This window comes from Lepisma saccharinum, chromosome 8 (assembly GCF_977018435.1).
Source record: "Lepisma saccharinum chromosome 8, izLepSacc3.1, whole genome shotgun sequence".
Classification (NCBI taxonomy): Eukaryota; Metazoa; Arthropoda; class Insecta; order Zygentoma; family Lepismatidae; genus Lepisma; species Lepisma saccharinum.
The window spans coordinates 52727533-52755122 of record NC_139236.1 but is presented as its reverse complement, the minus strand read 5'-3'; the positions used below and the strand labels follow the sequence as shown (position 1 = coordinate 52755122).

Here is a 27590-nt window from a genome sequence, read left to right as displayed (position 1 = left end):
TAACGAGTCAAGACTTTAAATCATTATCTGAATCTTTAATTTTTAGTTGAACAATCAAGGTAAAGTCGCCGTTGTTGCGGAATTTCTAAAACATACCCTACAATTCCTTTAATTTACACTCCTTTTTGTGATAGACAAGTCACGTAATGGTAAAACTCAGGAGGCAATATATGAAGCAACGTTCTCCTTCAAGATAGGGTGAAGTTTTAGGAATTTCAGCTTGATTTTCGGTAAGATAGAGCCGCGGTGGTCCAGTTGGTAGAGCGTCTGACTTCCACGCGGAAGACCAGGATTTGATCTCAAGGTGGGAAGTTTTCAGACCATGTCACTGCATGAGGCAGCTCTAGGCTTGACACAGCCGAAGGTTAAGTTGGCCGAAGCGTGGCACTGATCACACCATCTTCATAACGGCCGATATCGTGAATGTGCGGAGCCCTCACCTCCGCACCCTCCCTCCCTGTGTGCCTTAACGGAATGGTGCAATGAGCAGGGAAGGCTTTATCTTTTCAGTACGTTAATAACAACGCAATTTTTTGCTGATAGTACGGTCATGGGAACTTCTAAGTTGTAATTTTCCTATTGAAAGTCTATGTAGTAATTACAATTCAGAAGTGTCTGCGATTGTACCATTAATAACCACCGTCTCTGTGGCGGACTCTCGATCACGTCATCGAAGTTTTCCGTTTGAAGTCCTGACCTAATCATGGGTGTCTCTTTGAGAGTATCCATTCGTCAATTTCAGGTAATCGCCACTTCATCCTCATTGTCGCGATTAGTCAAAAGGAGCATTAAAACGATAAAAACACAAATACAAAGATTAAGACAACCGCAATGACGAGGTGAAAGAGCAATGGAAGGAATCGCAAAAAAGGTGAAAGAAACGTCAGTGGTCTTCGTTAAAGGTACCAGCCCAAGATTAACTTGAGTGACTGAGCAATAGTCGCTGGAAAATCTTGGATCCACCGAACTTAGTCCTGCGACTTCTCAAAATTTATGAACTGTACCGGGATATTTTATGCAGATTTAGAGACTACATCAATCCGTACAATTTAAAGGTGACAGTTCATGTACGTACAACAGTCTTATGTAAGGGAATACATTCATTTCTTGACTTATCGTATATATATATCTGATCCAGGAATGATTTGAGAGACGCTAATATCTGTTTATACAGCAGAGACTGTTCATGTATAAATTCTGCCAAAATCCATTCATTTTAGTAGCCACTTTCAACCTAGGTGCATAAAAATGAAAAAAAAAACCTTGCCGCAAGGATTCAAGAGCCAATTGCGTGGCAGAGTTAACTCCACGTCATATTTTTCATTTTCAGTGCACGTTATCCATTAGACGCCTCTGTAGTCACACAAAACACGATGCAGTTTATGCACAGCTTCACTCACCTTCAAGTGAGCCATGAATATTTAATGTGATGTCCTAATGCACTTACAGCCTGAATGACATTCGAAAGAAAAATAAACTACATCTCTTTCCACGGACACGAAGAGAGAGCTTGCAATGTGGTTCGCTTGATAAGATTAGGAAAAAAACTTTAAAAAAAGCGTTAACAGCCAAGCAATGTAAAGTAGTGTAGGGTAAAATGGACGGGTAGTTCATTAACGCTCACTGTTTTAGTGACAACGCATGCTACTAGATGACAGCACAACTTTTATGAAAGTATCCTCCATAAAAAGAAGGGAACCAAAAATTGTACATCACTTTAATCGATATCATACATGCAATCTAAATCGAGAAAAAATAGCATGTCTTCTGGAAATCTATGTGACTTTGATTCCGATTCGTAACAAAATTATATTCTTTAACTTTTTTACTATAAATAAAATTATAACTAATTCATGTTAAATTAGTATTTGTTAAGGAAAGTGGCCTGGAAAAACTATGTGGATTGGTAATATTAAGTTAAGTATAATTGGTCTACGCAGTTAACTTATCAGTACAAAAAATTCCTGATTTAATAATTAGGGTAATAGATCTTCTATTAGATTTAGTTAATACATGTATATTCCCATAATTTGCGGTATGCAACGTCCACCCACGCAGTGCTCAGCACCACGGCGCAGGAGTACTGGTACTGGCTGCGTTCAACACGCTAAACACTGCAGTTGGGTGGTCGGCAAAAGTTTACCCATATGTGCTAACTGATTCAGTCGTAGTACAAAGACTCAGAAATATCTCAGGGCTTGCTGGGTGTAAAGAAAGACTAAACCAGGTTTATATATATATATATATATATATATATATATATATATATATATATATATATATATATATATGTAACAGTTTATTATAATCGTATCACAAAGATGTCCGTTAGCACACTTACTCACGTGTCTTTACCTTTACCCTTGCCACTCACGTGCATTTACCTGTACCACCTTTATACTCGAAGGGATAAGGGGGGTAGCAGGGAACATCAATTCATTCCTCACAGTGAGGCGCCAATGGGGAGTATGGGGACCTAATTTTATTTAGGGCCTGGTCGCCGTAGGTTGTCTGGAAACCCAACGCCACACTACCCTGGCGGGGTGCCGCAGGTTGATAGGGAAAGGAAACTTCTCGCAGTAAGCGGAGCGGGTCCTCTCACTCTAAAGTGGAGTTGTTCTCTCTCGCCAATAAGCGGAGTGGGGTATCTCTCACTCGAAAGTGGAGTGGGTTCTCTTGCCAAAGGCAGAGTTCAACCTCTCTCGCTGGAAGGCGGAGTGCGGCTTCTCTCGCCCGCAGGCGGAGGACAACTTCTCTTGGGTGCTTGGTCTCTCGCAAGAGCGGAGTGCAACTTCCTTCCTTCCTTCCTTAGGATGCTTGGACTCTCGCAAGAGCGGAGTTATCCTTCTTCCAGGTCCGTTGGTAAGAGAGATCTTATCGGGAGCCGACCTGAAAGCCAACTGAAGTCCGGGCCTCGTTGCGCTGGCTTTATACTCGCGGTGGCGCATGGGTGGTGAAAATAGTAACTACAAGTACGCGTTGCTAACTCATTTTTTTACATATTGCAACCTTCGTACTGAGAAACATCCAAGAAGTAACATTAAGAAAACACTAGTGTGAAAATCACTAGTTGCACGTGTCAATATAAAGTAAAACTGTGTGCATTCAGACAATACTATTAATAATGAGCCTCGCAGGACTCTTCAACAAATTGAACAGTATAAATGACAATAAATGATAACATTTACCAAATACAACGACCACACAGGGTCTAATAATGAGCGAAGTTAATAAACGTAGAGGTGGACCCGTTAACATTTACAGAATACAGCGACCACGTAGGGTCAAATAATAAGCGAAACTAATAATCGTAGAGGTGGATCCGTTAACACATTTAAACATTTAGCATGCATTCTTCATCCATACCTTCTTAACAAAATATAATATTGCGACCTCGCAGGGTTGTTAAATGTGGCGACCACGCAGGGTCGTTACATACGCCCCTTCCTCGGGCAAAAATTTTGGTAGAAATTTAAAACTTACAATTTCTGGAAAAATTTTACTGGAAATATTAAAGATCAAACTGGTAAGAGTCTCTGTCTCTTCTACACTTCAGTCACTTGGTCCTCTTCTTCCCCTACTACTTCTCTTCTTCGCTCCGGAGAACATCTGTAAAGGCGAAGGTTGTCGAAGTTGACTCTGTCGACTGGGTTCTTGGTCGTCTGGTTCAACAGCAGGGCAGTGTTGCTTCGAACATCCGTGGCGACATAGGGGCCAACACCTCAAATAGCTTGGCGATTGTCTTATTCCTTCTGGAACTCAGCTTATGGTTCCTGACAAGAACCAAGTCACCTTCTTGCAACAGGAATGCATTTCCTTTTACTTTAAACTTCCGTTTCTCACTTTTGGAGCGTTCTCTAGCTCTTGCCATGAATAACTTTTGATCCCAGTTGTCTATTTGGGAATCGGTTTCGTCGATGGGCCAGTTGAAGTGGTCCAGAACTTCATTAGGCACAGGCCTGTTAAAGAATAACTCTGAAGGTGCGTATCCTGTAACGTCTGAAACAGAGTTGTTTAGGAGCCATGAAATTTCGGTTAGATACTTTGACCAAGACTGGTGCTCACGATGACAGAACAATCTGAGTAACCGCACTATTTCTTGGTTCATTCGTTCGATGGTATTACTACTGGGGTGATAAGCAGTGGTGAAGTAATACTTAATCCCTTTCTTATCTAAATACTCCTTCCAAAATACCGAAGTAAACTGTGTTCCTCTATCAGATAGAATTGCTCTCACCTTTGGAAAATGGGAGAAATATCCTCTCTCCATTACATTAAGGATTTCCCTGGCCGTTCCTCGTCTCAGAGGGTAAGTGGAGACAAATTTAGTCCCTACATCTACCATGGTCAAAATATACTGGTACCCATCAGACATAGGTAGCTTTCCAATTAGGTCTACTGATAAAAGTTCATGAGGATTTTTCTGGTTAATGTGTAGCTTATCCTTCAAAATACCTAATTTGTCCATTTTCGTTTTAGCGCAGGTGAGACAATCCCTAACATGTTTGGCTATATCCATCTTCAATTTCGGCCAAAAATATCTACTCTTAATTCTCTTAAGGGTTTTAGCCATGCCGAAGTGACCCAGTTCGTCGTGGTTCTCCTTTAGGACCCTCTCTTTCAGATTCTCGGGGACACACAATTTCCAGGAGACTTCATCTCCAGATGTTTTCCTAAATAAGAGGTTTCCATACACTTGATACAATCTTTTTATCCTGGATTCAACTGGGGAGTCGTTAACTTCCTCTTGCCTCAGAACCTTTAAGACCGGCTTGCAGAAATTATCCTCTTCTTAGGCCTGGATCCAATTTTCTACATCCTCCACTTCTCCCCTTTCTTGCCAAACGTAGTTCACATGGAAAAATTTGGTGTCCTCATCTTTCACGCTCTCTTCGGCTGGATAACGGCTGAGTATATCGGGAACCGTGTTTTCTTTCCCTTGTATATAAATAATTTCAAAAGAGTAAGATTGTAGTTTCAGGGACCATCTGTTGAGTCGACAGTTCCAGTTCCTGGAATTTTGGAGCCAAACTAACCCTCTGTGATCAGTGTAGATTTTGAAATGTCTCCCGCGAAGATAAATCTCAAACTTGCTTACTCCAAAAAGTATGGCCAGGCATTCCAGTTCATGAATGGAGTAGTGTACTTCATTGTTCTTTAGCTTCCTGCTAGCATACTGGATTACAGCTTTCTCTCCGTTCTGCTCCTGAAATAAGACACATCCTAAGCCTTTGGTCGAAGCGTCACACTGTATGCAGAACTCCTGGTCTAAATCAGGTTGAGCCAGGGCTGGAGCGGTTACCAGTTCTTGTTTAAGCTGGTCGAAGGCGGATTGTTGCATTGAACCCCAGTTCCATCTAGCGGTCTTAGAGAGTAACTTCAGCAATGGTTCTGTCTTAACCGAAAAATCTTTTATGAACTTCCGTCTCCAATTTGCGAGCCCCAAAAATTTCCTGACATCTTTCTTAGTTTTAAGTAGTGGAAACTTCAGGATGGCTTCGTTCTTTTTCGGGTCTATTTTAATCTTATCTCCCGAAATTAAATGGCCTAAATAAACCAATTCACCTTTAGCAAAGTTACATTTGCGAAGTTTCACCTTAAGTCCAACCTCTTCTAATCTATGGAGCACCTCTTCTATATGTTGGATATGGCTGTCGAAATCCACATCAAAAGTCAGAAGATCGTCTATGTACACTGTCAGATAACTTTCAGTTTCAGGTCCAAAAACTGTATGCATAACTGACACAAAGGTAGACACAGCATTAGATAAGCCGTAAGGCATCTTCAAGAATTCGTACTGGCGACCTTTGTACGAAAAAGCAGTGTATTTTCGGCATTCTGGTTTCAAAGGAATCTGTAAATAGCCTGAAGCTAGATCTAAACTCGAAAAATACTGGGCTTCTTTAAATCTCTGCAATGACTCATCAATAGGTGGCACTGAGCTTTTAGGAACAATCATAATAGCATTTAATAGTCGAAAATCCAGGCACGGTCTTACACTACCATCGGGCTTATCCACCACTAGTAATGGATTTAGATAGGGTGATACCGATGGTTGAATAATGTTCCAGCTTTTCCACAAGCTGAGTTCTTTTTCTAGAGCGGCCCTTTTCGAGAGCGGCACTGGATATGGCGGGCGATGAACTGGTTCGGTACCTTTTAAAAGGATCTCACATTCTGCACTTTCCATGGTACCGGGCTTCTCTGAGAACACAGCTATATATCGATTCAGCACTTGCAGCAACTCCTGTTTCTGGGAATCATTCAGAATGTCTATAGTTTCGACCTTCTCCTTGAGGTCTGTCGGTTTATACATCCACTCTTCGTCTCTTTCTTGGACCTTTTGGATGTACCGCACAATTTCAACTTCCAGTGGATTCCCTACATCTTGATCCGGAGTTTTTCCAAAATACAATTTTACCGAGTCTCTTCTGAAATTTATCTCGGCCTCGTGCTGCTTCAAGAATGGCATGCCCAAAAGAAGATCTGTACCAAACCCTCTCAATATAAAAACTTCAGTACTGAACACCATACCTTCAATCTCCAGTTCCACACGTCTGCTGCCAAAGACACGCTTCCTATGTCTCCCAGAAAAATCCACTAATCTTATCTCTGGAACCTTCTGCACTTGAATACCTGGAATTTGTTCCTTTAACTTAGTCCAAATTTCATAACTTAAAATAGAGCATTCGCTCCCAGTATCTATTACACAAGTCACTGGTATATCTATTAATTTTGCAGCCACTGCTGGTGATTTGTATCTAATCCTTGATTCCCTTGCGGATTTCAGTTCACTCTGTAATTTTACTTCTTCTGTTTCAGATAGTTGAAAGTTAACCTTTAGTTCTTGGATAGTTGTATCAGGTCGCTCCTCCGAGGCCCCTTGCCTAAATGGGAACGAAGCACCTAGACAAGGATCTAGTTTGTTTGGCAGGATTGAGACCTTTGATTATGCAGGAAGTCCCGGGTTGTTTCTAGGGCTTCCTCCTGCTCAGAGGTCAAAACTTCTCTGGAGGGTGACTGTGTTCCACTTGGTCCCGAGTCTCTAGGTGAGGGTCGCCTAGGAGAATTAGGACTACTGCGTCCCTGATTGTTCCTCCTCCAATCGGGAAATCTGCGATCTGGCCCTCGATTTGGTCGATAAGGTTCCCATCGACCGTTCTGGTTACGGCTCAGTCCTCTGCTACATCCATCTCTATTAAAATTCCGAGTTCTCCAAGAGTTTTCTGGTTTAGTATCACTCTTGGTCTCAATGCTTCGCACTTTGAAATTCTTATTGGGAAGTTCTTTACCTTTGAAGTCCTCTTTATTTCTCCAGAAGTCGGGATCATCATATATTTCAAAGTCCTTGAGGAAACTGGTCAATTCGTCGACTGTTCTGGGAGAGTGCGCAAGGCAGAGATTTCGAGTTCTATAAGGTAACTGACCTATGATTAAATTCAGCACCTCGCTCTCGCTGAAGTTGTCACTTAGATTCCTATAGGCGGCGTAAATGCTCCAAGCGAAGCTCTCCATATTTTCATGTACTGGACGGGAATATATTCTATTTCTTACTGCTGTTAATTATCTCTGCTTAGCCTTCTCGGAGGCAAACTCTTCTTTAAACTTTATGCAGAAATCAGCATAGCTAACAAAACTGTCTATGTTACCTGCCAGCCAATGTTCAGCTTTACCTGTGAATACTCTAGGTAGCAATTCGAGTCTGTAATTGTCAGGCACTTGCATGAGCTCGAAGCTTACATTGAGCTCACGAAGATATTTCTCAGCTGACTGAGCTTCGATATCACCCTTGAACTTGGGAATGTGTGCGATGTCCGACATTCTAGGCATCTTAAATTCGGTTCTTCGCCGAGGAGATGTCCTGTCGGAACAATCTGCTTCTCTAGGCCGCTTACGCTTATCCGATTGAATGGTTCCCAGATAGAAAGGATTCTGCACCACTCTAGGAGGTTCATAAGAGGCTGCTTCAGGATTCAGACTTCTATCCCGTTTAATGGAATCTGGGAGAACATCAGAAGGCACTCCCGGTTGTAGCTGCAACCGTTCAATTTTATCTTGCAGTTCGCCTACTCTTCTGACTATAGACCCAGTCTGCTCATGTATTTCTTGCCGAAGACATACCTCCAATTTCTGTGTCTCTCCGCGAAGAGAGTTCACCTTTTCGTCGGTTGCTTTGGCCATCGTTTCTGCAGCTGCCTTCTGTTCTACGGCCTGCTCACTCAGAGTCTTTACTGCTGAACTTATGGTTTCTATAGATGCTTCTATCTGCTTCACTCTCTCTGGTTCTTCACTTCCGCTTTCCGTCGTAGACCGGGCTACCAATAGCAGACAGACCTCTAAATTTTTCTTCATTTGTTCCTGCTCTTGCTCCATTTCACCACGCCAGACAGCTAAAGGTTCTAATTGTTCTTCCACTACTTTCACTACTTCCAGCTGACAAGAGATTCTAATTTTATCTAATTCCTCCCTAAGACTTTCTAACTGGTCTGTCTTATGTTGGGAGAAAAGTGTTCGCATCTCTGTTCTGCTTTTTTCAGCTTCTGGCTGTCTCCCCTCTTCTTGACCTTGAACTAAGGCATGGAGAGTTTCTAATTCTTTTTCTCTCTTCTCTTCAGCTTCTCGTTTTTCCATTTCTCTTTTCTCTACTGCTTCTCGTTTTTCCATTTGTCTTTTCTCTTCTGCTTCACGTTTTTCCATTTCTCTCTTCTCTTCTAGAGACTCTATTAGCGACCTAAATTCTTGTGTCTCTAGTTTTCTTTTAGCTTCTTCTTCTGCTTTCTCTTTCTTTCTAGCTTTCTCTAATTGAGCCATATCTTTCTTTCTCTGCTTCTCCTCCTCCGCTTTTTCTTTCTTTCTCTCTTCTTTATCTCTCATGAGCCATTCTAATAACCAATGGTCTGATGGGGACGTACTAGGAGCACTTGGTTCTTGTCCGAAAGCCATCAAGGGTACTGATCTTGCATCTGGACTCTCCAGTGGAGACTGAGGTCTCTTCTTGCCCCTCACATTTCCAATGGAACTTCTGTAGACATTGGCAACACTGGAAAGACTCCATCTCTCCTCCGGTATCCTCACAGCATCCGAACCCAGTTTCTTCATCTACGGTTTTCCTCCCTCTGCTTCTTAAGTTCATACTTGATGCGTCCCTTTCCATTTTGGCACACCGTCTATGGTTTCTTCCACTACCGACACTATATCTTCACCTTCGTGAATTCTTTGGACGAACACTGACACTTATGAGCCCTTTCTAGTCCTTGTAGCTAAAAGGCTCTCACTGGCTTGCTGGTTTCAGTCTTTACAATCTCTCGGGCCCCACGTTGGGCGCCAAAAACTTTATGCAACGTCCACCCACGCAGTGCTCAGCACCACGGCGCAGGAGTACTGGTACTGGCTGCGTTCAACACGCTAAACACTGCAGTTGGGTGGTCGGCAAAAGTTTACCCATATGTGCTAACTGATTCAGTCGTAGTACAAAGACTCAGAAATATCTCAGGACTTGCTGGGTGTAAAGAAAGACTAAACCAGGTTTATATATATATATATGTAACAGTTTATTATAATCGTATCACAAAGATGTCCGTTAGCACACTTACTCACGTGTCTTTACCTTTACCCTTACCACTCACGTGCATTTACCTGTACCACCTTTATACTCGAAGAGATAAGGGGGGTAGCAGGGAACATCCAATTCATTCCTCACAGTGAGGCGCCAATGGGGAGTATGGGGACCTAATTTTATTTAGGGCCTGGTCGCCGTAGGTTGTCTGGAAACCCAACGCCACACTACCCTGGCGGGGTGCCGCAGGTTGATAGGGAAAGGAAACCTCTCGCAGTAAGCGGAGCGGGTCCTCTCACTCTAAAGTGGAGTTGTTCTCTCTCGCCAATAAGCGGAGTGGGGTATCTCTCACTCGAAAGTGGAGTGGGTTCTCTTGCCAAAGGCAGAGTTCAACCTCTCTCGCTGGAAGGCGGAGTGCGGCTTCTCTCGCCCGCAGGCGGAGGACAACTTCTCTTGGGTGCTTGGTCTCTCGCAAGAGCGGAGTGCAACTTCCTTCCTTCCTTCCTTAGGATGCTTGGACTCTCGCAAGAGCGGAGTTATCCTTCTTCCAGGTCCGTTGGTAAGAGAGATCTTATCGGGAGCCGACCTGAAAGCCAACTGAAGTCCGGGCCTCACTGCGCTGGCTTTATACTCGCGGTGGCGCATGGGTGGTGAAAATAGTAACTACAAGTACGCGTTGCTAACTCATTTTTTTACATATTGCAACCTTCGTACTGAGAAACATCCAAGAAGTAACATTAAGAAAACACTAGTGTGAAAATCACTAGTTGCACGTGTCAATATAAAGTAAAACTGTGTGCATTCAGACAATACTATTAATAATGAGCCTCGCAGGACTCTTCAACAAATTGAACAGTATAAATGACAATAAATGATAACATTTACCAAATACAACGACCACACAGGGTCTAATAATGAGCGAAGTTAATAAACGTAGAGGTGGACCCGTTAACATTTACAGAATACAGCGACCACGCAGGGTCAAATAATAAGCGAAACTAATAATCGTAGAGGTGGATCCGTTAACACATTTAAACATTTAGCATGCATTCTTCATCCATACCTTCTTAACAAAATATAATATTGCGACCTCGCAGGGTTGTTAAATGTGGCGACCACGCAGGGTCGTTACAGGTAGATGGACTTGTCTTTTCACTAGGCATTTCAGTAGTACAGCAAAGAGAATTCCACGCCCGAAAATGAGGTATAGTGAGGTACACAGTGTTGCCAACCTCTTACTCGAAAAAATAACCAAGGTTTTTCTTTTTCGGTCTAACCTAACCTCAAACAAGGAGCTGGCAACCTTGCTTGAGGCTTTTCTCGCAGTGTTGCCAGCTGGGGCTCGGTGGGGCTCAGTGCCAACCTCTTACTCGAAAAGTTACCAAGGTTTTTATTTCTTGGGCTAATCTAACCTAACGCGAGGAGCTGGCAATCTTGCTTGAGGCTTTTCTCGCAGTGTTGCCAGCTGGGGCTCGGTGGGGCTCGCAGTGTTGCCAACCTCTTACTCGAAAAAATGACCAAGGTTTTTATTTTGGTCTAACCTAACCTCAAGCAAGGAGCTGGCAATACTGCTTGAGGCTTGTCTTGCAGTGTTGCCAATATTTTACTCGAAAAGTTACCAAGGTTTTTATTTTGGTCTAACCTAACCTAAGGCAAGGAGCTGGCAATCTTGCTTGAGGCTTGAGGCTTGCTTTAATTAATTGCATAAATCAAGGTTGCCAACCTACTGGTATTTCTACCATGGTTTTTTTACAAAAAAAAGAGAGAGGGGGAAGAGTTAAACAACCGACAATGCTGCCAACACCTACCTATAGTTTTTCTTACTTGATAAGGGTTTAGCCAATTTATACACTGGCGTAACATACACACACTGTGCAATAGAGCCGGCAACAAATATATACTGCCGTAAAAGAGAGATGGCAACACAGTATGTGTGTGCGTGTGTGCGTGTATAATATGTAGCATTATTAACTAGAGTGTGTTGGCAACCTACCTGCAATTAAAAAAAAAACTAGAGACGTCAATGTTGCCGTAAGATAAAGAGGGAGACTAAGCTGGCAACAGTGGTGAGCGAATATGCCTTATTTCTAAGTTCTGGGCGTCAATGTATATCGGGATTTTTGTAAAAACCTTATCGCGGGAACGATGTGCTGCACATGCATATGCGCGCACCTGTATTGTGACGCAAACAAACAAATAAATAATTGTTGTTTTTTAGGATTCCTGGCCCCTAACCCCGCCAGGGTGCGTGGTGCCCAACCCAAAAAGGTTCTAACGGCTGCGACTCTAGATAGTCGCACCTCTGTAGGGTTTCACGTGTTTTTTTTTTTTCCCCCCAAACTTCCATGAAACCCTACAGAGGACCTCCGTAATGCATGCAACGTGTACTAACGACTCTAGTGTTATTTTGATGTTGTAATATTTTTGGATATAGAGTTTTATTGTGAGATATAGATAAAAATAATTATGTTTATTATAATATTTTTTTGATGAAGATGGATAATGTATGTGTGTGTGTTACAAATAAAGTTGCATGCTTTTTTTCTAGTGTGTGTGTATGTGTTTTTGATGTTTCGACAGCATCTGAAACGATAAAAAAGAATTTTATTGTTAATTTTCTCGTGTAAAAAAAAACAACAACAAATTTTTTTTGTGCAAATTTTCTGATTGTCTCTCGTGCTATAGTGCAAAAAAGATATTGTAACTGATAACTAATGAAATAGATATTTGTAACTGATCTGAACTAGTGAAATTTTCGTATTGTGCCATTGAAACTGATTGTGCTAGTACAAAAATTTCTTATTGTGCAAGAAAAAAATGTAAAAAACTTGTTAAAACTGCTCTGTGACCCTCTCGTTCTTCACGTCGTGGACGAAGGACTTCTCTGCAATCAGGATAACGCTGCATACGGTGTCCTCGGGCAGCGCGTCGTGGAACTCGCAGACGACCTTGATGTTGGTTCGATCGTTGACCACCACCTGCTTCCTCTTCGTGGTATTGATGACGAACATGGGTCTGCGGGTTTTGAATTCGCTGGGCGTGTAGTACATGTCCATGCTTCCCTCGGTCACGCGTTTGAAAGAGGTGTAAGCTTCGTAAAGTTTGAGGTAATCGTCTTTGGTCATGTCGAGGTTGTAATTCTCGCGCGGGAACACTTCGTTTCTGCCATTCTTCAGATAAACATTCTTGATCTTGCAGTCGTCGAACATGCTGGAATTTTTTTCCTGGTTGTTATCGCGCCCGGTCTGAAAGAGCACGACGACGAAATCTGGCATGTCGAACTGTATGTTGTTGAACTGCGTCGTCACGTCGAATTCCATGTGACTTCCCGACGCCATCTTCTGCACGCACTGGTAACCGTGAAAGTGAATCGGTACCTGCGGACTCTTCAAGATCTCCGCTTTGTACTTGAGGGCGTAGTTTGTTTCGTATTCTACGATCGGCATTCTCAATTCCATGCTCCGGATGACGCACTTGGCCGCTTCAGGTAATGTGTTGGCTATCGGCGTGCCGTCGGCGTTCAAGTTGGTGTATCGCATCAGTGCGTCGTTGTCGTTGGCCGCTCTTCGAAACGTGACGCGCAATCCTCCCTTCCACATGATCTCCTTGTAGTCCGAGAAGAATCCCGGCAGCAGACGCATGGGAAAAAGCACCGTGTGACTTTTAGTCGATATTTTGGTCCCCGCTTCGAATCCTCCCGCCTGGTAGTATGCTGCGTCTGTTTTGGATAATTTCAATGTTCCCACTGCCGTCGACGTGATGCCTGGATAATCTATTCTGTCTATGACGGTGTTGTGTTTCCTCACCTCCACCTGCGAGAACAGGTGAGGCACGAAGTTGTCCACGAGTATCAAATTTGCATTGGGCGGAAACGCATCTCCGTTTTCCTTCTTCACCACGTCGAATTGAAGGTAGAGGTCCGCTCTGTGAGGATGAACGAACCCATCGCCTACGTCCACGTCGTATTCGATCTCCCTGTTTGCTTCGTTGAGATTGGCGAACGTGCGACGGTTGGGAGGGAAAGATTGCAATTCGTAACTTTCGATTTGCTCCATTTTCACTATGTGTGTTATTTATTATACGTTGATCTCCACGATGGCCGTCGTAGTGGCACCTGCGAAATCCACCACGTCTCCTTTCTCGTTTGTCACCACCAACTCTATGTCGTCTATGCGGTTGCGGCATACTGGAAAATAGATCGGCGAAGAGGGTGTGTAGATGATCGGTTCCATGAATTCGGAACTGGGTTTGAACGTAGCTATGATTCCTGTCTGCTTGTGACTTCCCAGCAGCTCCCCGTCCGAGGATTTCGTGATCATGCCTTCCGCCACGTTGCAGTGAACGTTCAGAGTTTCGATGGCTAGAAATTTAGGAATATTGACTGCCGTGTGCTTGATGCCAGCTTCGAGTTTGGTGTTGTTCTCGAAACCTAGAAGTTCTCCTATGGTGCCCAGGTCCACGGTCTCCGTTGCCGATACGATTTCCACTCTGTGCGTGACCGAATTTTGAGAAAGGTACGTGCCTTTGGGTAACTGAGCTTGCAAAGTGGAAAGATTGTATTGACCTGGCGTGACGACAATGTGCTCGCTTCCGACGCTAATTTTGTTGTTGTGCTGCGTGACGTTAGGTATGAGGTACATGCTGTAGAATGCACGCAGAGCCACGGATTTAGGATAGACGATGTCGTCGTGCAGCGTGAGTTTCAAGATTGAAGATTCGCTCGTGAGATGGAACACGCCCATCGTATTTAAGATTCCACAATGCTTTCTGAAAATGTTCCACCGACGGGTTATTTATTTTAGACATGTATGCGAGAACAGAAAGGCATAGGTGGCCGCAGTTAACATCGGTGAAACCCTGGATGCGTTTGTCATTGTAGTAGAGGTTGGCAACACTGAGATACTTCACCAACCTGGCAGGTGGTGTGCCACCGAACGAATCGAAAACAAATGCATTGTTATCGTCAATTTTGAGGTAGCATATCCAATGTGTACCAGGATTTTTGTAACTGTCCAGGTTGACCACGCCATACTCCTTTTTCTTCACAGCAGAGGGTAGAGAATCGGACATGAAAACACCCCTGAAGTTTTTTATTCCCAACAGTTCGATCAGAGATTCAATATCGAAGTTGGACAGGGCTTCTTCTTTTTTTTATATTTCTTCAAAGCATCGAGGTTGCTTTTTTGTTTTTTGGTTATACCTTTCCCCTTCTTCTCCATAGCCAGGTTGTGACGTTTCTGTTCTTCCAACTCGGCTTTGTTCTTCTTCGAGTCGATGACGGTTTTCGCGATGGCGGCACTTCCGCCGGCCAAACTTCCAACGGCCCCCAATGCTGCCAGGATGGCTGGGATGCTGAATATGAAACCTCCGATTTTTTGCTGTTTCCGCGAACGCTGCAAGCGTCTCAATTGAGGTGTGCTGAGAAGTAATTTCATTCCGTGTCCTTTCATCAAGCAAGAACGTTTCTTCTCGCGTTGTTTTTTGGTGAGTAAACCATCGAGGGTACCTAGATTTTTCAGATTGGAGTATGGTATCTGGTACACGACACCTTTGGGCTTCATGTTGATGCTCTATATGTTATCTTCACGGTATGTTATTTATATATATGTTTTGAGATTTTTTTTGTTTTGTGTAATTTTTTTCGGTATGTTATTTATATATAAATGTTCTGAGATTTTTTTGTTCCGTGTAATTTTTTTTTTCAAGGATATACTCCGCGCAGAGCTGTTACACAAATTCTATTACGTGCTTTGTTTTCTTACCAAGAAGTTCTTTTGTACCCTTGTACACGATTTGAGTTTTGTTCTCGATTAAAATAGCTAGCTTCTCGTCGGATAACATGTTAGCGTATCGATCTGGTAAAAATAGACTGTATTGTGCGTTGAGCAACAAACGCGCCTTGGGACCATACTGGGTAGAAACAATTGAACCGGAAGTTATCGTGTAAGGTTTGTCCACTTCTAATTCCTGAATTTTTACATACTCTACTGACAAATTTAGCATTTGTTTTAATGCTTGAAAGTCACTCATTTTTTCAGTCGTCATATTGAAGAGAAATTTTCAGTGTGTGTGTTATTTATATATCAAGTTTTCGACAGAGGAAAAAAGTTCGTGCTTCGGAAAACACGATGATGTGCGTGATAATATCTTCCGTCTCTTGTTTAGATCTACGCCAATCATCCGTGTATTGTCTTCTTCCCTGCCTCGCCTCGTGCAGTTCGTCCATCCTCTCGTTTAATTTTTCCCCTGCAGCCGAAAGAAGAGTGTCGAGATCACCGCACCTCATGCCACTGATCTCCCGAAGATAATCCTTAACAGCCATTTCACAAGGGATGCGAAATTCCGGCGTTGATCTCGCTATGATTAAAAGTTTATTAACATCTCCGTTTACTGCGTGTTTAAAAATTTTACACAACAGTTCGTGTGGCAAGACGGTTATACCAGACATGATGTGTTTTTTTTTTTTTTTTTTACTGTATGTTATTTATATACCCCACCCAAGTTTTTGTTTTGTGTTCATGGCGATGGTGGTGCCCAGTGCTGCAACTCTTTCTCCCAGCGAAGCGTCTCTGCTGACGAATCTTTCGAAAGCTGCGTGCTCTAACTTTCTGTCTGCTTCGTGACGTGCATCCAGTTCGGTGCGAGTGGTGTTGTAAGCGATGTCGTGATCTTTGCATGCGGCGTCCAACGGATTCACACCCCTGTCTCCTCTCTTCAATCTTTTCTCGAGTTTGGTACCTGGTCCGCAGTACTGGTAGCCGGGTAAATGCATCTCGAAAGGTAACTTGTTGATGATGTCGTTCACGAGTCCCTTTCCTTCGGCCATGTTCCAGAATCTCGGAGGCAGCGTGTTGATAATTTTAATGAGGTAACCTATGCCCTTGTCGTCGTTCACGATGAAGTTGGAAAGTTTTGTGCTGATCATGTCCACAATTCCTACCTTCTCGTTGTAGAAATTACGATTGCCTGCAGTCTCCTCTCCTGCAATAACCAACAACCTGTCTATGAGCTTGCGCACGTCGTCCACCCAAACGAATTCTTTGGGCAGGGTGTTGTAGAGTTTGACGCCGCTGCCTGTTTTCACCTGGTTCCATATCGGCTTGATGAGATTTCTGTACTTCTCGCCGCTGCTCGATTTCACCCTATTCTGCGAGGCGTCGTTGTTTTGGTATAAGGCATCCGTCATGATCAAAATTTCCTTGTAACTCTGGTAATCTTCGTCGGTGTAATCTTTCGGCTGCTTTTTGGCAACGAGTTCCCACAGTCCCACCGTACCCGGATACCTGTTCCAACTATCCTTCTCGCCTAAATTAACTTTAATGTCGTTGCCTTCGAAGGTAACTTTCGATTTTCCAATCTTCCAAACCACACCGCCGCCTTCGTTGCTCTCCATGCTCGGATACAATCCGAAAACTTCATCCTTGTCGAATTTCGCCGTGCTCAGGTAGTCTCGTGCCAAAGGTCCCAACTCGATCTTATCCAAAGACGACGACGTGCTACCTATGGCTCGACGTCGTGGCGGTACGTCTCTTAGTTCGAACGGCGTCGAAGGAATGCTCGAAATGGGCGTGGGTACGGTGTAATTTTTAGCTGCAAGTGGTACGAGTTCGTTGATCAAATTTTTATTTTGTTCCGTGACGCCTTTAATTTCTTTACCTAGATCGCCGATGGCGTCGATCACAGGTTGATCTTGACGTTTCTTCTCTTCGTAGAATCCGCGATTCTCGGATTTCCAACCTTTGAAGCGTTTCGCGAGGTAATCGCGAAGCTTGAGATTTTTGTCTTCGATTTTTCGTTTCGTCATAGCGTTATTTATACTCATCGTTTCTCACAACGTTGCAACGTTTAGAAAGTCGTTGATTTTGTTTCTGTATTTTCCCTCGTTAGGTTTTCTCGTCATGTCGATCGTCGCGAATCCGAAATCGTCACTGTTCCAACAGTGGGAGCAGCAGCGTTCCGAAAATTGATTGTAGTTCATGTCTCCGCCTACGTAGTCATCGTACGCGTGCTTGAGGTTGGTGTGATCTTGACGAAACAAACATATGAAATTAGCGTTGTCGCGTACTAACTGTTTTGGAATTTTGGAAAACGTTTGAGCTAGGAAGAAGCAATCTATTCCTTTGTGACGACCTTGCGTGAAAAAATTGCGAATTTCATTTTGATTTTCCAGGATGACATCGTCGAACACAACGACTGAATTTTCACGACAATCGTGGAGTGGTTTTATTTCCGAAGAGAACGTTGCAATGTCCAGACCATCGTACAGTTTTATCAGTTGCTGGTATTTCGCTTGTTCGAGACTTTTCGAAAATACGTAGAGGTGCCTGTTCTTCCAATCTAACCAATTCGGTGCGAGGAGAAAATTGTCCACGAGCAGTGTTGTTTTCCCACACTCTGAAGGACCTACGATCAGACAGCGGATGCTGTCGGGAAGCAACTCACCGTTCTTTTTTTTCGTTTGACTTTCCGAATCCGGTAGACGCTTCACCACGTTCCACGTACTCACAAGATCACTTCGTTCGCGTCGATCCAACTTTTTTCCGGAAGTCCCAGCCATTTGACAAACAGTTTGTCGCCTTTCCTACGCAATACTTTCTCGATGAGGTACGTGTCGGGATGTTTTGTTTTAGAGAGTTCCTCTTCGTAAAATCTTCCTTTCAAAATCTCGTCGCTACTATCTTTTATTATATACGTGTGTCGGTTTCCGGGTAAAACTCGAACCACCGTAAAAAGTTCCGTGCTCCAATTTTTTGTGAATCCCTTCTCGAAGGTGCGTTTGAATTTGCTGATCCTCACCTGGTCTCCAATTTTGAATTTTGATTTTTTGGTAGTCGTGGGAGTGTACTTTGGACAGTAAACTGTAGAAATTAAACGCTGCTCGTCAGATTTCGTAACGTCAGCTGGCTTCATGCCTATCGTTCTGTGTACCGTATTATTATAGGTGTCGACGAGTTCCGACAGTATGTCGACCCATTTGTAATTTCCTCGAAGCGTGAATCGTTTCCACATGTGTGTTTTCAAGGTTCGATTAAATCTTTCCACGATGCTGGCTTTGATGTGACTGAAGGTCGAATAATGTCGAATGTCATGTTTTTGAATAAACTTTTGGAATACGGCATTGTAAAATTCCTTCCCCCTGTCCGTTTGCAAAAACCGAGGCCGTCTGTCGCTTTCGCGAAAAATTGTCTTGAATGCTTCCGTGACGCATGTCCCCGTTTTGGCTTTCAAAGGTAGAGCCCATGCGAATTTCGAAAACGTGTCTATGACGGTGAGGAGGTACTTGTTGCCCTTGTTCAATTTATGCACATTTTTCAAATTGCCGCTACTCATCTCCACGAGGTCACTTTGCCAGAGGTCATCGATTCCCTTGGTTACCACCGCCAAACGTTCGTAGTTGCGACGTGCAGGTTTATGCAATTCTTCGACGATGGCTTGCCTAGACATTTTTAGAGATTACGTTTGAAGAGAAGCACCAGCGTGATGGGATTCAAAGAGGGTGGCACTTCGCTCGTGTTTTGAACGATCAGCTTATCGCCGGCACTCACGTCAAAAACGGTAAGATCTTCGTCTTCGTGTATTTCATATATGTTGCGCGTTTCGTTCCAACGTGCCAGAGGAATGTTTCCTGCTTTCTGGACACCACGATTCGATATCAAGGTCATGGTGGGAACGCTAGCTTTTCTGCCGTGAGACCAGTACGAAAATTCATTTATCTGAATCGTGCCATCGAGGAGAAACTTGTAGTACGGATGATAAGGATGTAACATGTACAGTTTGTTACCTTCGACGAACGTGGAGATTCTCTGTTGATTGGGTACGCTGTTGATTTCGATGGCTTGCAGAGAATGCAGTTTAGCGAATTTAGTATCGACGCTAACAAGGTTGCTGTGAAGCTGTCCCAGTGTATTTTGTACGGGCAACAAATGTTCGACGATGGTATCCGTTACTGTAGAAAATGACGGCTTGATTTTCACTTCCACGTTCAACTGCTTGAAGTTTTCGTTGAGTTCTTGTAATTTGGCACCGAAAGAGGCCTGCGTCGATTCCTGCGTGGATTCCAACACTCCAACTTGATCTCTGATGTTGACGACGATACTCTGAAGGTTCTCGACTTGATTCAATTTCGAACTTTTCTCGGTGAGATCGTTCACGATGCTTCGCATCTCGGTAAACTGCGTGTGAAGGTCGGCGACGCTCTGCGAAGTGGGCAGCGTCGACACCAGCGAAGCAAGTTCGTCTCGAATCTGTTCCACGTTCGCCGTTTCCGTTTCTAGTCGTTTCAGCATACGTGATATGCTCCTTTTCAAAGCGTGTAATTCTTTTGAGGTGGGGAGATTGGCCACCCTACTCTCGAGATCGCTCAATGAACTTTTGATGTCGCTCGAATCGGATAGTGCCGTCACCGCCGTTTTCAATTTTTCCAAATCTTCGCTCGAAGGTACGCTCGTCCGTAACGATTCCAAGTCATTCTGTATGTTGTCCAGTACGTGATGAAAATGAGCAAGGTTTGATTCGACGTTCAAATTTTCTAAATATTCGATCTTCTGCTGAACCGTGCTCAACGTGTCTTGTATGCTCGTCAACGCGTTTGCTTCAGCGTGAATATTTTTAATTTCTTCGTTGATCAACTCCAGAGATGCCTGAAGCGTAGCGATGGTGGTTTGAATGTGTTCGAAATCTTGATAAGCCTCCAATTGAATTTTTATGTTCGCGACGCTTTTGCCGATGACTTGCAGTTCGTCTGACGATGGTAGGTTCGTCATGGTATCTTCCAAAGTCTGTAACTTGGATTTAATTTCTTCCAACGTGCTGGCGAATTCTTCTTGTAATTTGGAAACAACAACATGCAAGCGTTCTACATCAATATCCTTCACGACGGTTTGAAGTTCAGAGAAATTCTTTTCGATTGCCGAAGTTCGTTCTTCGATTTCGAGTTTCAATTTTTCCAAATCTTCATTTTTCGATTGAAATTGCTGCAATTTGGCCAAATCATTTTGAAGCTTATCCACGCTCAACTGTATATTTTGAACGTTGTCGTAAGAAGGTACGTCGACATAATTTTTTATGAGCGTTTTCAGTTCGGAATCGATTTTCAGAATGGGGTCGAGACATTGCGTTTGGAGCGTAGCGATCTCGGACTCTAAACTTTTGTTTAAGGTCTCCTGCAAAGCAATCAAATCGCTCCTCAACTTTTTAATTCGGACGTCCAACATGAGAATCTCTTCTGCGTGGTCTACACGCTTGGTGTTGCCGAAAATATCGTTAGGCATTTTGGTTAACGGTTATTTATAATAGGATAGACGATTCGTAATTCTACGAAGAGAGGAATAAGTTTGTCGTAATCTCCTAGGAGTTCCACGTATAAACAATCTCCTGCAGAAACATCGTACGTAATGTTAGAAAGCATCTTGTCGTGCTTGATTCGAAAAATGTTCTTGCCGGTAGATATTTTGATTTCGCCTACGTTTTCCGGATTCACGGTAATTTGAAGTTTTCCATCGATCGGAATTTTGTAAAAATGTAAATTGTTGTTAAAGACATAAAACATCTTGCCTACATCGTCATCCAATTTCGTCCAAATGCTATTAAGGTGAACAATCAGTAGACCGTTGAGTTTAGTTAACATGGAAGGTAGAAATTCATGATCTGTCGTCGCGCGGTGTACAGTCTCCATGTTGGTTTGTTTTCGGAAACCAAAGAGATTCATATTATGCTGGTTATTTAAAATACGGTCAAAGTTTTTTTTGTAATGACAGTCAGTGTTTTTTTTTGTAATAACTAACAAAATGATTTTTTTTGTTTTTTTTTGTTTTTGTTTTATGAATCTTCTGTTGAAGATGGGCATATGTTGCAGGTTTTGCTTTCTGCTAAGCGATAGTGTCCCCACGGCAGTGTGTGGATTCCACATTGGAGAACACACCTCTTGTCGTCGTTGGGATCCAGGGCAATCTTCCTCACTTTGTTGGTGGTCAACACATGGTCGACGCTCTGGATGCGCTGTTCTGCTCTTAGAACCGACGACCTGGTCTTGAGGCAATCCACGAAGTCCTCGAATGTGAGATGCTCCCGAACCACCTGTCTGCCGACACCCTTGGCCTTCTTGGTAACGCTACCCTCGGCTTTGATGGTATAGGCCTTGGCGCGAAGACCTGCAAACTCGAGAATCACATCTCCGGCCTTCTCATCTTTGAGTTTGCCAGGCACCTTCTTGTTGCGGGCCAGGATACCGCTCTGGTTCGGTTGGGGATAGCCTGACGTGTCAAAGAGGTTAACCAAAGATGGAACTGTGGCTATATCCCCGTATGCGTCGGCTGTGTGAACGTGGTACACCAAGCTGTCCGTGTCCGTGTAGAGAAGCGAGATGTTGTGGCCGTAGTGTGGACGTAATATGTCGTAGTATGTCTCGAACATGTGGAGCTTGCTCAGATCCAGAACCGTGGCTCCAACGTAGATGGGCTTGGTGAGTTTCACCACACCTTGCCTCATGTGAATCAGAGCCAGCTGCTCGTTATAGATTGTTCGAGACTTGAACAATGGACTCGCGACAAGCTGACGACATCGCTCTTTCCTCGTCACCAATTTTATGTCCACGCGATTCCGTACATTCTCCATGGTCTTGCCAAACACCGCATTATTCATGAGCTTGAAGAAATCCTTATCAAGCTCGGACGTGGCTGCGGTGCGGTGTTCAGTGTTAACTTCAATATATGGACGCAACCACGGAGAATGCTCGAACTTGAGGATACGGTGAACTGCGTGGACTGTGACCCCTTGCTGCATCAACCACCGGAGATTCTGGTAGTGAAGAACGTAATTCTTTTTGGGTTCGAAATCCATGACGAGCTTCTTCTGGTTGCAATCGGGTGGACACTTGAACTCGGGTGCAGGGGGAAGATCGCAGAACAAATCCTGCACGTTCTTGGAGAACTCAAGGTCCACCTCGGCGAAGAACCCATGTTCCGAATCGTCAAAACCTTCAACGTCGAAGTTGGAAGAATCAGCCCACTCGAACCCTCTAAAGGGGAGTGGCTGCATCATGGAGTGCCCGTACAAGTTATTCACATCCGTGTGCATGATGTAGCTCGACGGTTGGGTGGAGTCGTAGCTAGTAGCCATGTGATGGTTGTTGGCGTGCGCGTGCCGTTGCGACACCTGGACCATTCCACCCCGGATAGCGCGTTCCACAAACAGCACCATGTCCACGTCCAAAAGAAGCTCAAGCTTGATTTTCGTTACCAGAAACATGGCTGACCACGCCAGTCCGGGGAGACTATAGAAGTAGGCGGGATCCAGCTGGTAAATCTTCATTGCGGTTGCACGGAACGTCTGGAACACGTCGGCGAGGAGCGTCACATCAAGTTTGAGGTAGGCGTCGTGGTAGTCTCCGAGAGTTCGACAACCCAGCTCGCACCACATGGACTGGGCGTGGTGATATTCTTCGTCGGTGATGCCCGAGCCTCGTAGCTGACTGTAGAAGTTCGCCTGGGGAGGTAGCAACGTCTCCGCAAACTTGGTAGAGTCGGTGACGTATTCGTAGGGGTAGACCCCCTTACGCCTGAAGAGATCGACGTCCAAGTTCGGAAAATTTGCAGAGGTGATGAGTATTTGCTCGTCGCTAAGCTTCCCTGCGAGAGCATCGAGGCTTGCCGGGAGGAACCTCAGGGAGTCGAGGAAGCGAAGCTCGACGGTAGAGTCGGATGCTGGGATCGGCACTTGTTTGCTCACACTGATGTAACGCTCCTCGTTTTGTGCCAGGACATTGATTCTTGCGTTGTCGTACCCAAGATGCTTGATCAGGTGGTGGAAGTCGTATCCCGAGCCATTGTGAAAAAACACAGGGATAAAGTGCGGGTCCTGGGCCTTAAGGTTACATCTGTTGCACCAAGGACCAACGTACCTACCGTTAAAGTGATCGTGGTGATGGACTTTACGGTTGTTGGCGGTGTACTCCTCGACGCAGACAGGGCAAGCGATGGCCTCGTCATGTCTTCGTTGATCGTTGGGGGACAGTGGGAGCATAGGCTTGGGGGTCAACAGTACCCTCCTTATCTCGATGGCCTCGACAACCATCCTCTCGAGGAAGTGTTTGGCTGCGTCGGGACCACGGTACACGTAGGGCTCGGGGGCGATGTGTTGATCTCGTCGCACCACAACATATGCGAAACTGGATGCCTCGTGGAGTTGGTAAGGGGTGGTGGAAGAAACTTCAGGATCGGGATCGCAAGTGGACAGGGGTTTGAGGAAGGCCTCGAAATCCGCGATGATGATAGCGGGGTGCTCCACCATGGCACCGTGCATGTGGAAACGCTCCACGGTGCCAGGTTTGGGTAAGACTGCCACCCCCGGCTCGTTGGCATTGCAGTAGAGCTTGTGGTTAGCAAGCTTCTCGGCAGCGATGTTTTCTTCTTGTAAGCTCTGGTGTTTTTGTTGTTGGTTGTCAAAAGTGATCAGACACTTTCGACAAACTTCTATGCTACCATGATGCTTGCTTTTTTGACTCGACACAAGTCTAGAGAGGGAGCGAATAAGAGTGTAGTGGTGATGGGTCTCGTTCTTGATGAGTAGGAGATGGATTTCTCGAGCATCATTGTTGTCTATGTCGCTCACCCGGATGGGGTACACCACATTTTTGTCGGTGAGGCCATAAACGTTGATGGCCAACCGAGGGTTGTGTGTACGGGCCTCGAACTTGCGAATGTCCGAGACCTCCACCGGGTAGTCAATCCCAGCAATGGCATCTTCCAGCTCTGGCTCATAGGGTAGGTAGTGGTTAACTCGGTGTGGATGGTTTTTCCAGTGAACAGGGTGCAACGCCGCAAGCACACACCATACGAAGCACTTGTTATCTTTATTTTGGATGTTCAGGACGGCCGTCTTTGCCGCAATTGCTTTTGGTAAGCGGACGTAGCTGGAGGCGGAGAGAGGCACAAACTTGGAAAGTTTGACGCGCAGCTCGTGAGGCTCACCACACAGCGAACCCCCCGAGCCCTTAGCTTCATGTTCTTCTTGCTTTGCCAGCAGCTCCTCGACAAACTTGTTGTAGATGTCCTCGAGGTTGTCGACATCCGCCAAATGCAGCGTCTTCGCCTTGGTGTTGTGGCAGAAGCTGTAAATTTCATCAGACGGCTTCTTGTACCAGCAACAAAGCGATGCGTAGAATTTGGTAGAGTGCGTTGCAAGCGCATCGCCGAGAATGGAAATAATTTGGGCTTGCACGTTCTCCAAAAAGCTACGCACGTCGCATGAGTCCTCCGAAGTAAAAGGAAAGTCTTCTAACAAATGCTGGAAAGCAGACTGGTTCGCTTTCGCCACATGCTTGACACGTTTGGCGGGTGGTGCATTGATGGTGGCTGCTTCTGCCTCTCTCTTGGTGGAGGTCGAAGGCTGTGCCCCAGATGTATTTTTGCTTAGACAAGTAAGCTTATGTTTCTTGGCATACGCAATCGTAATATGTTTATTGCATCCGGAACACAGTTCAGTGGCAGCCAAATGCTTGTCTGGCACGCAGGTGCGACAATGTCTTGCAAAATTTTTGCTTAATATAGTTTTTTTGCACACAGGGCAACTTTTCATAGAGGGCATTTTTTCGGGGTATGTTTATTTATATATGGGAAGCGTTGTCTTCCTCAAATATGTGTTTTAATCAACTCTATAAAAAAATATAAAAAAATATATAAGAAAAATATGATTGTAGATGGAAAAAACACAATAAATATTGTATGTATGTGTAATTTTATTTAGCTTACTTTCGCTAGACACGAATTTTCTTCAGATTTTATTGCCCACTAGTATATTTTTCCACCAATCTAGTAGAGGTGTGAAACTATGAAAATATACTTGTTTATATATATTTTTTTTGTTTTGGCTGATATAATAGCAAATATATATATAGTTATTTTGAAATTCTAAAACTTTCAGGTATACTTATTTTTATATGCAAACATACATCATAAAAAAATTACACAATCGTATTTTTTTCCATACACATATTTTTTATTTTCAGAAAACAAAATTATTTTCGATCTTTATTTTTTTAAAAAAATTATTTGTGTTTATAGTATTTGTCGGGCAATAGCAGATAGAGCAAGAATCGTTTTCCTACAACCCATAGTTTATAAATTACAAAACATCTTAGAAATTACATCTTGAAATTTTAATCCAAAATAACTCAAAAACAGCAGGCACTAGTCATCATCCCTCCATTAGGTTGTAGAGTACTTCTAATTTTGTATCGAATACTATTAAAATTTTCGAAATAGGGTAAAAACTAAGCCAGCAAATCAAGTTTCTCAAAAAATAAAAAAATTGTCTGTATTTCCGAAACTTGAGGGGGTGGAATTGATTTTATTTGCCAGTCGAATAGTTCTCGTCGAATCCTATCCAACAAACCTAAAATCATCATCCTAGCTCAATTAGGAGCCGAGAAAATCAATGTCTTGGAAAACATCTTAAGATTTTTGTCTTAAGAAAATTTTCTTGACAGACCGGAAGTAACATCTTGACAGACCGGAAGTCGACTTTCTTAAAGATTAAGATATTTGTCTTAAGACATTTTCCAAGACATTGATTTTCTCGGCTCCTATGGGGCCTAGAACCATGTAACTTTGGTCTATGCATATACCAGTACTTGTCCGACCCTGTGGCCGAGTGGTTAGGACATCGTGCTGCGATGCCAAGGGTCCCGGGTTCGAATCCCGTTTGGGTTTGGTTGTTTGTAAATATCCATTCATCAATTTCATCATTCACCCCCATCTTCGCAAATTAGCCAAGAGGCACAAAACACAAAATAAAATAAACTAAATCAATCAATCAATCAATTAATATACCAGTATTTTTCCTACATGTTCACTCACCTTACAACCCACCCGATCAAAAAAAAATACTCCCTGCACGCATACACACATGTATAAATTTAAAATATAGGTTCGATATTGAAACAAAAATATTATTTTTTTTTCCTCTTCTCCTCTCTCTGGCCAAGATTGCAAATAATTGCAGAAATAATAATACCATGATATTTTTTTAGACTGTAAGTCTAAATAAATAAGATTCGAATAACTATGTACTTCTACTAGCCTTTGCGATGGCGCAGCGGTAGCATTATAATCAAAAAATCTCGGCTTCGATACCCGCACAAGTAGTTCTTGAAACTGTAGGTCCAGTCCCGATTAGCCTTACTGTGCATAAAATAGACTTAAAACATCAAATCAATCAGTACTTCCACCAGCCTCTGCGATAGCACTGCAATAGCCTTGTAATCTCGGCTTCGATACCCGCACAAGTAGTTCTTGAAACTGTAGGTCCAGTCCCGATTAGCCTTACTGTGCATAAAATAGATTTAAAAAACAACAAAATCCAATCCAGAGTATCAACAAATTCAAAAAATAGAGTTTCCCCTGTACACTTGTATAATTTTAAACTCAAAGTTCGATATCCTGCAGAGGTGGTTCGGATCTCGCTGTAGGCTCAGTTTCGATTAGCCTTACTATGCATAAAATAGACTTAAAACAACAAAATCCAATCGAGAGTATCAACAAATTCAAAAAAAATAAAATTTCCCCTGTACACTTGTATAATTGTAAACTCCAAGTTCGATACCCAGTGGAAGTGGTTCGGATCCCACTGTAGACCCAGTTTCGATTAGCCTTACTGCGTAAATTTTAGTTTTATAGCTAGTCAAGCAACTTGTGTGCGTATAACTTATGCTGATATGGTACTCACCTGACAGACCAAACTAATTCGGCTTCTATTACACTTGATATTTACACTTGGTATAGCGTACACTTTTATGCGACTACCCAGTAGCAATACTCGACTGCAACTGATGTGCGAAGAATAGCAAAAAAGCAGGCAAAAGCCTTGGCATGTATCACACCCCCCCCCCCCCGATTCACCAGACGTTGATTGATTAATACCCGAGTGCTTCTGGCGTGCCCAGCGAGCGAAACCAACACAATACCACCGGAAGGTCTACTCCACCCAGTTGCGGCCAGTTTTTTTGTGCGGGTGACCTCGGTGGGAATAATGGCGGCGG

At 43.7% G+C, this 27590-nt stretch overlaps 2 protein-coding genes across 2 annotated transcripts in view; both read right to left on the bottom strand.

Moving 5' to 3' along the window:
* The window catches only part of LOC145991001 (14 kDa phosphohistidine phosphatase-like), a 665202-nt gene that overhangs the window by 56729 nt on the left and 580883 nt on the right, over positions 1-27590 (bottom strand). The gene's annotated exons all lie outside the window — the stretch shown is intronic.
* LOC145991325 (uncharacterized) lies at positions 4793-27366 on the bottom strand. The gene is made up of 4 exons (XM_083127328.1): positions 27278-27366; positions 23110-25205; positions 8122-8315; positions 4793-6253 (listed from the first exon to the last, which is right to left on the bottom strand). Exons 2-4 carry the CDS (start codon positions 25136-25138, stop codon positions 4793-4795), a joined length of 3684 nt encoding a protein of 1227 aa, XP_082983454.1. The 5' UTR covers positions 25139-25205; positions 27278-27366.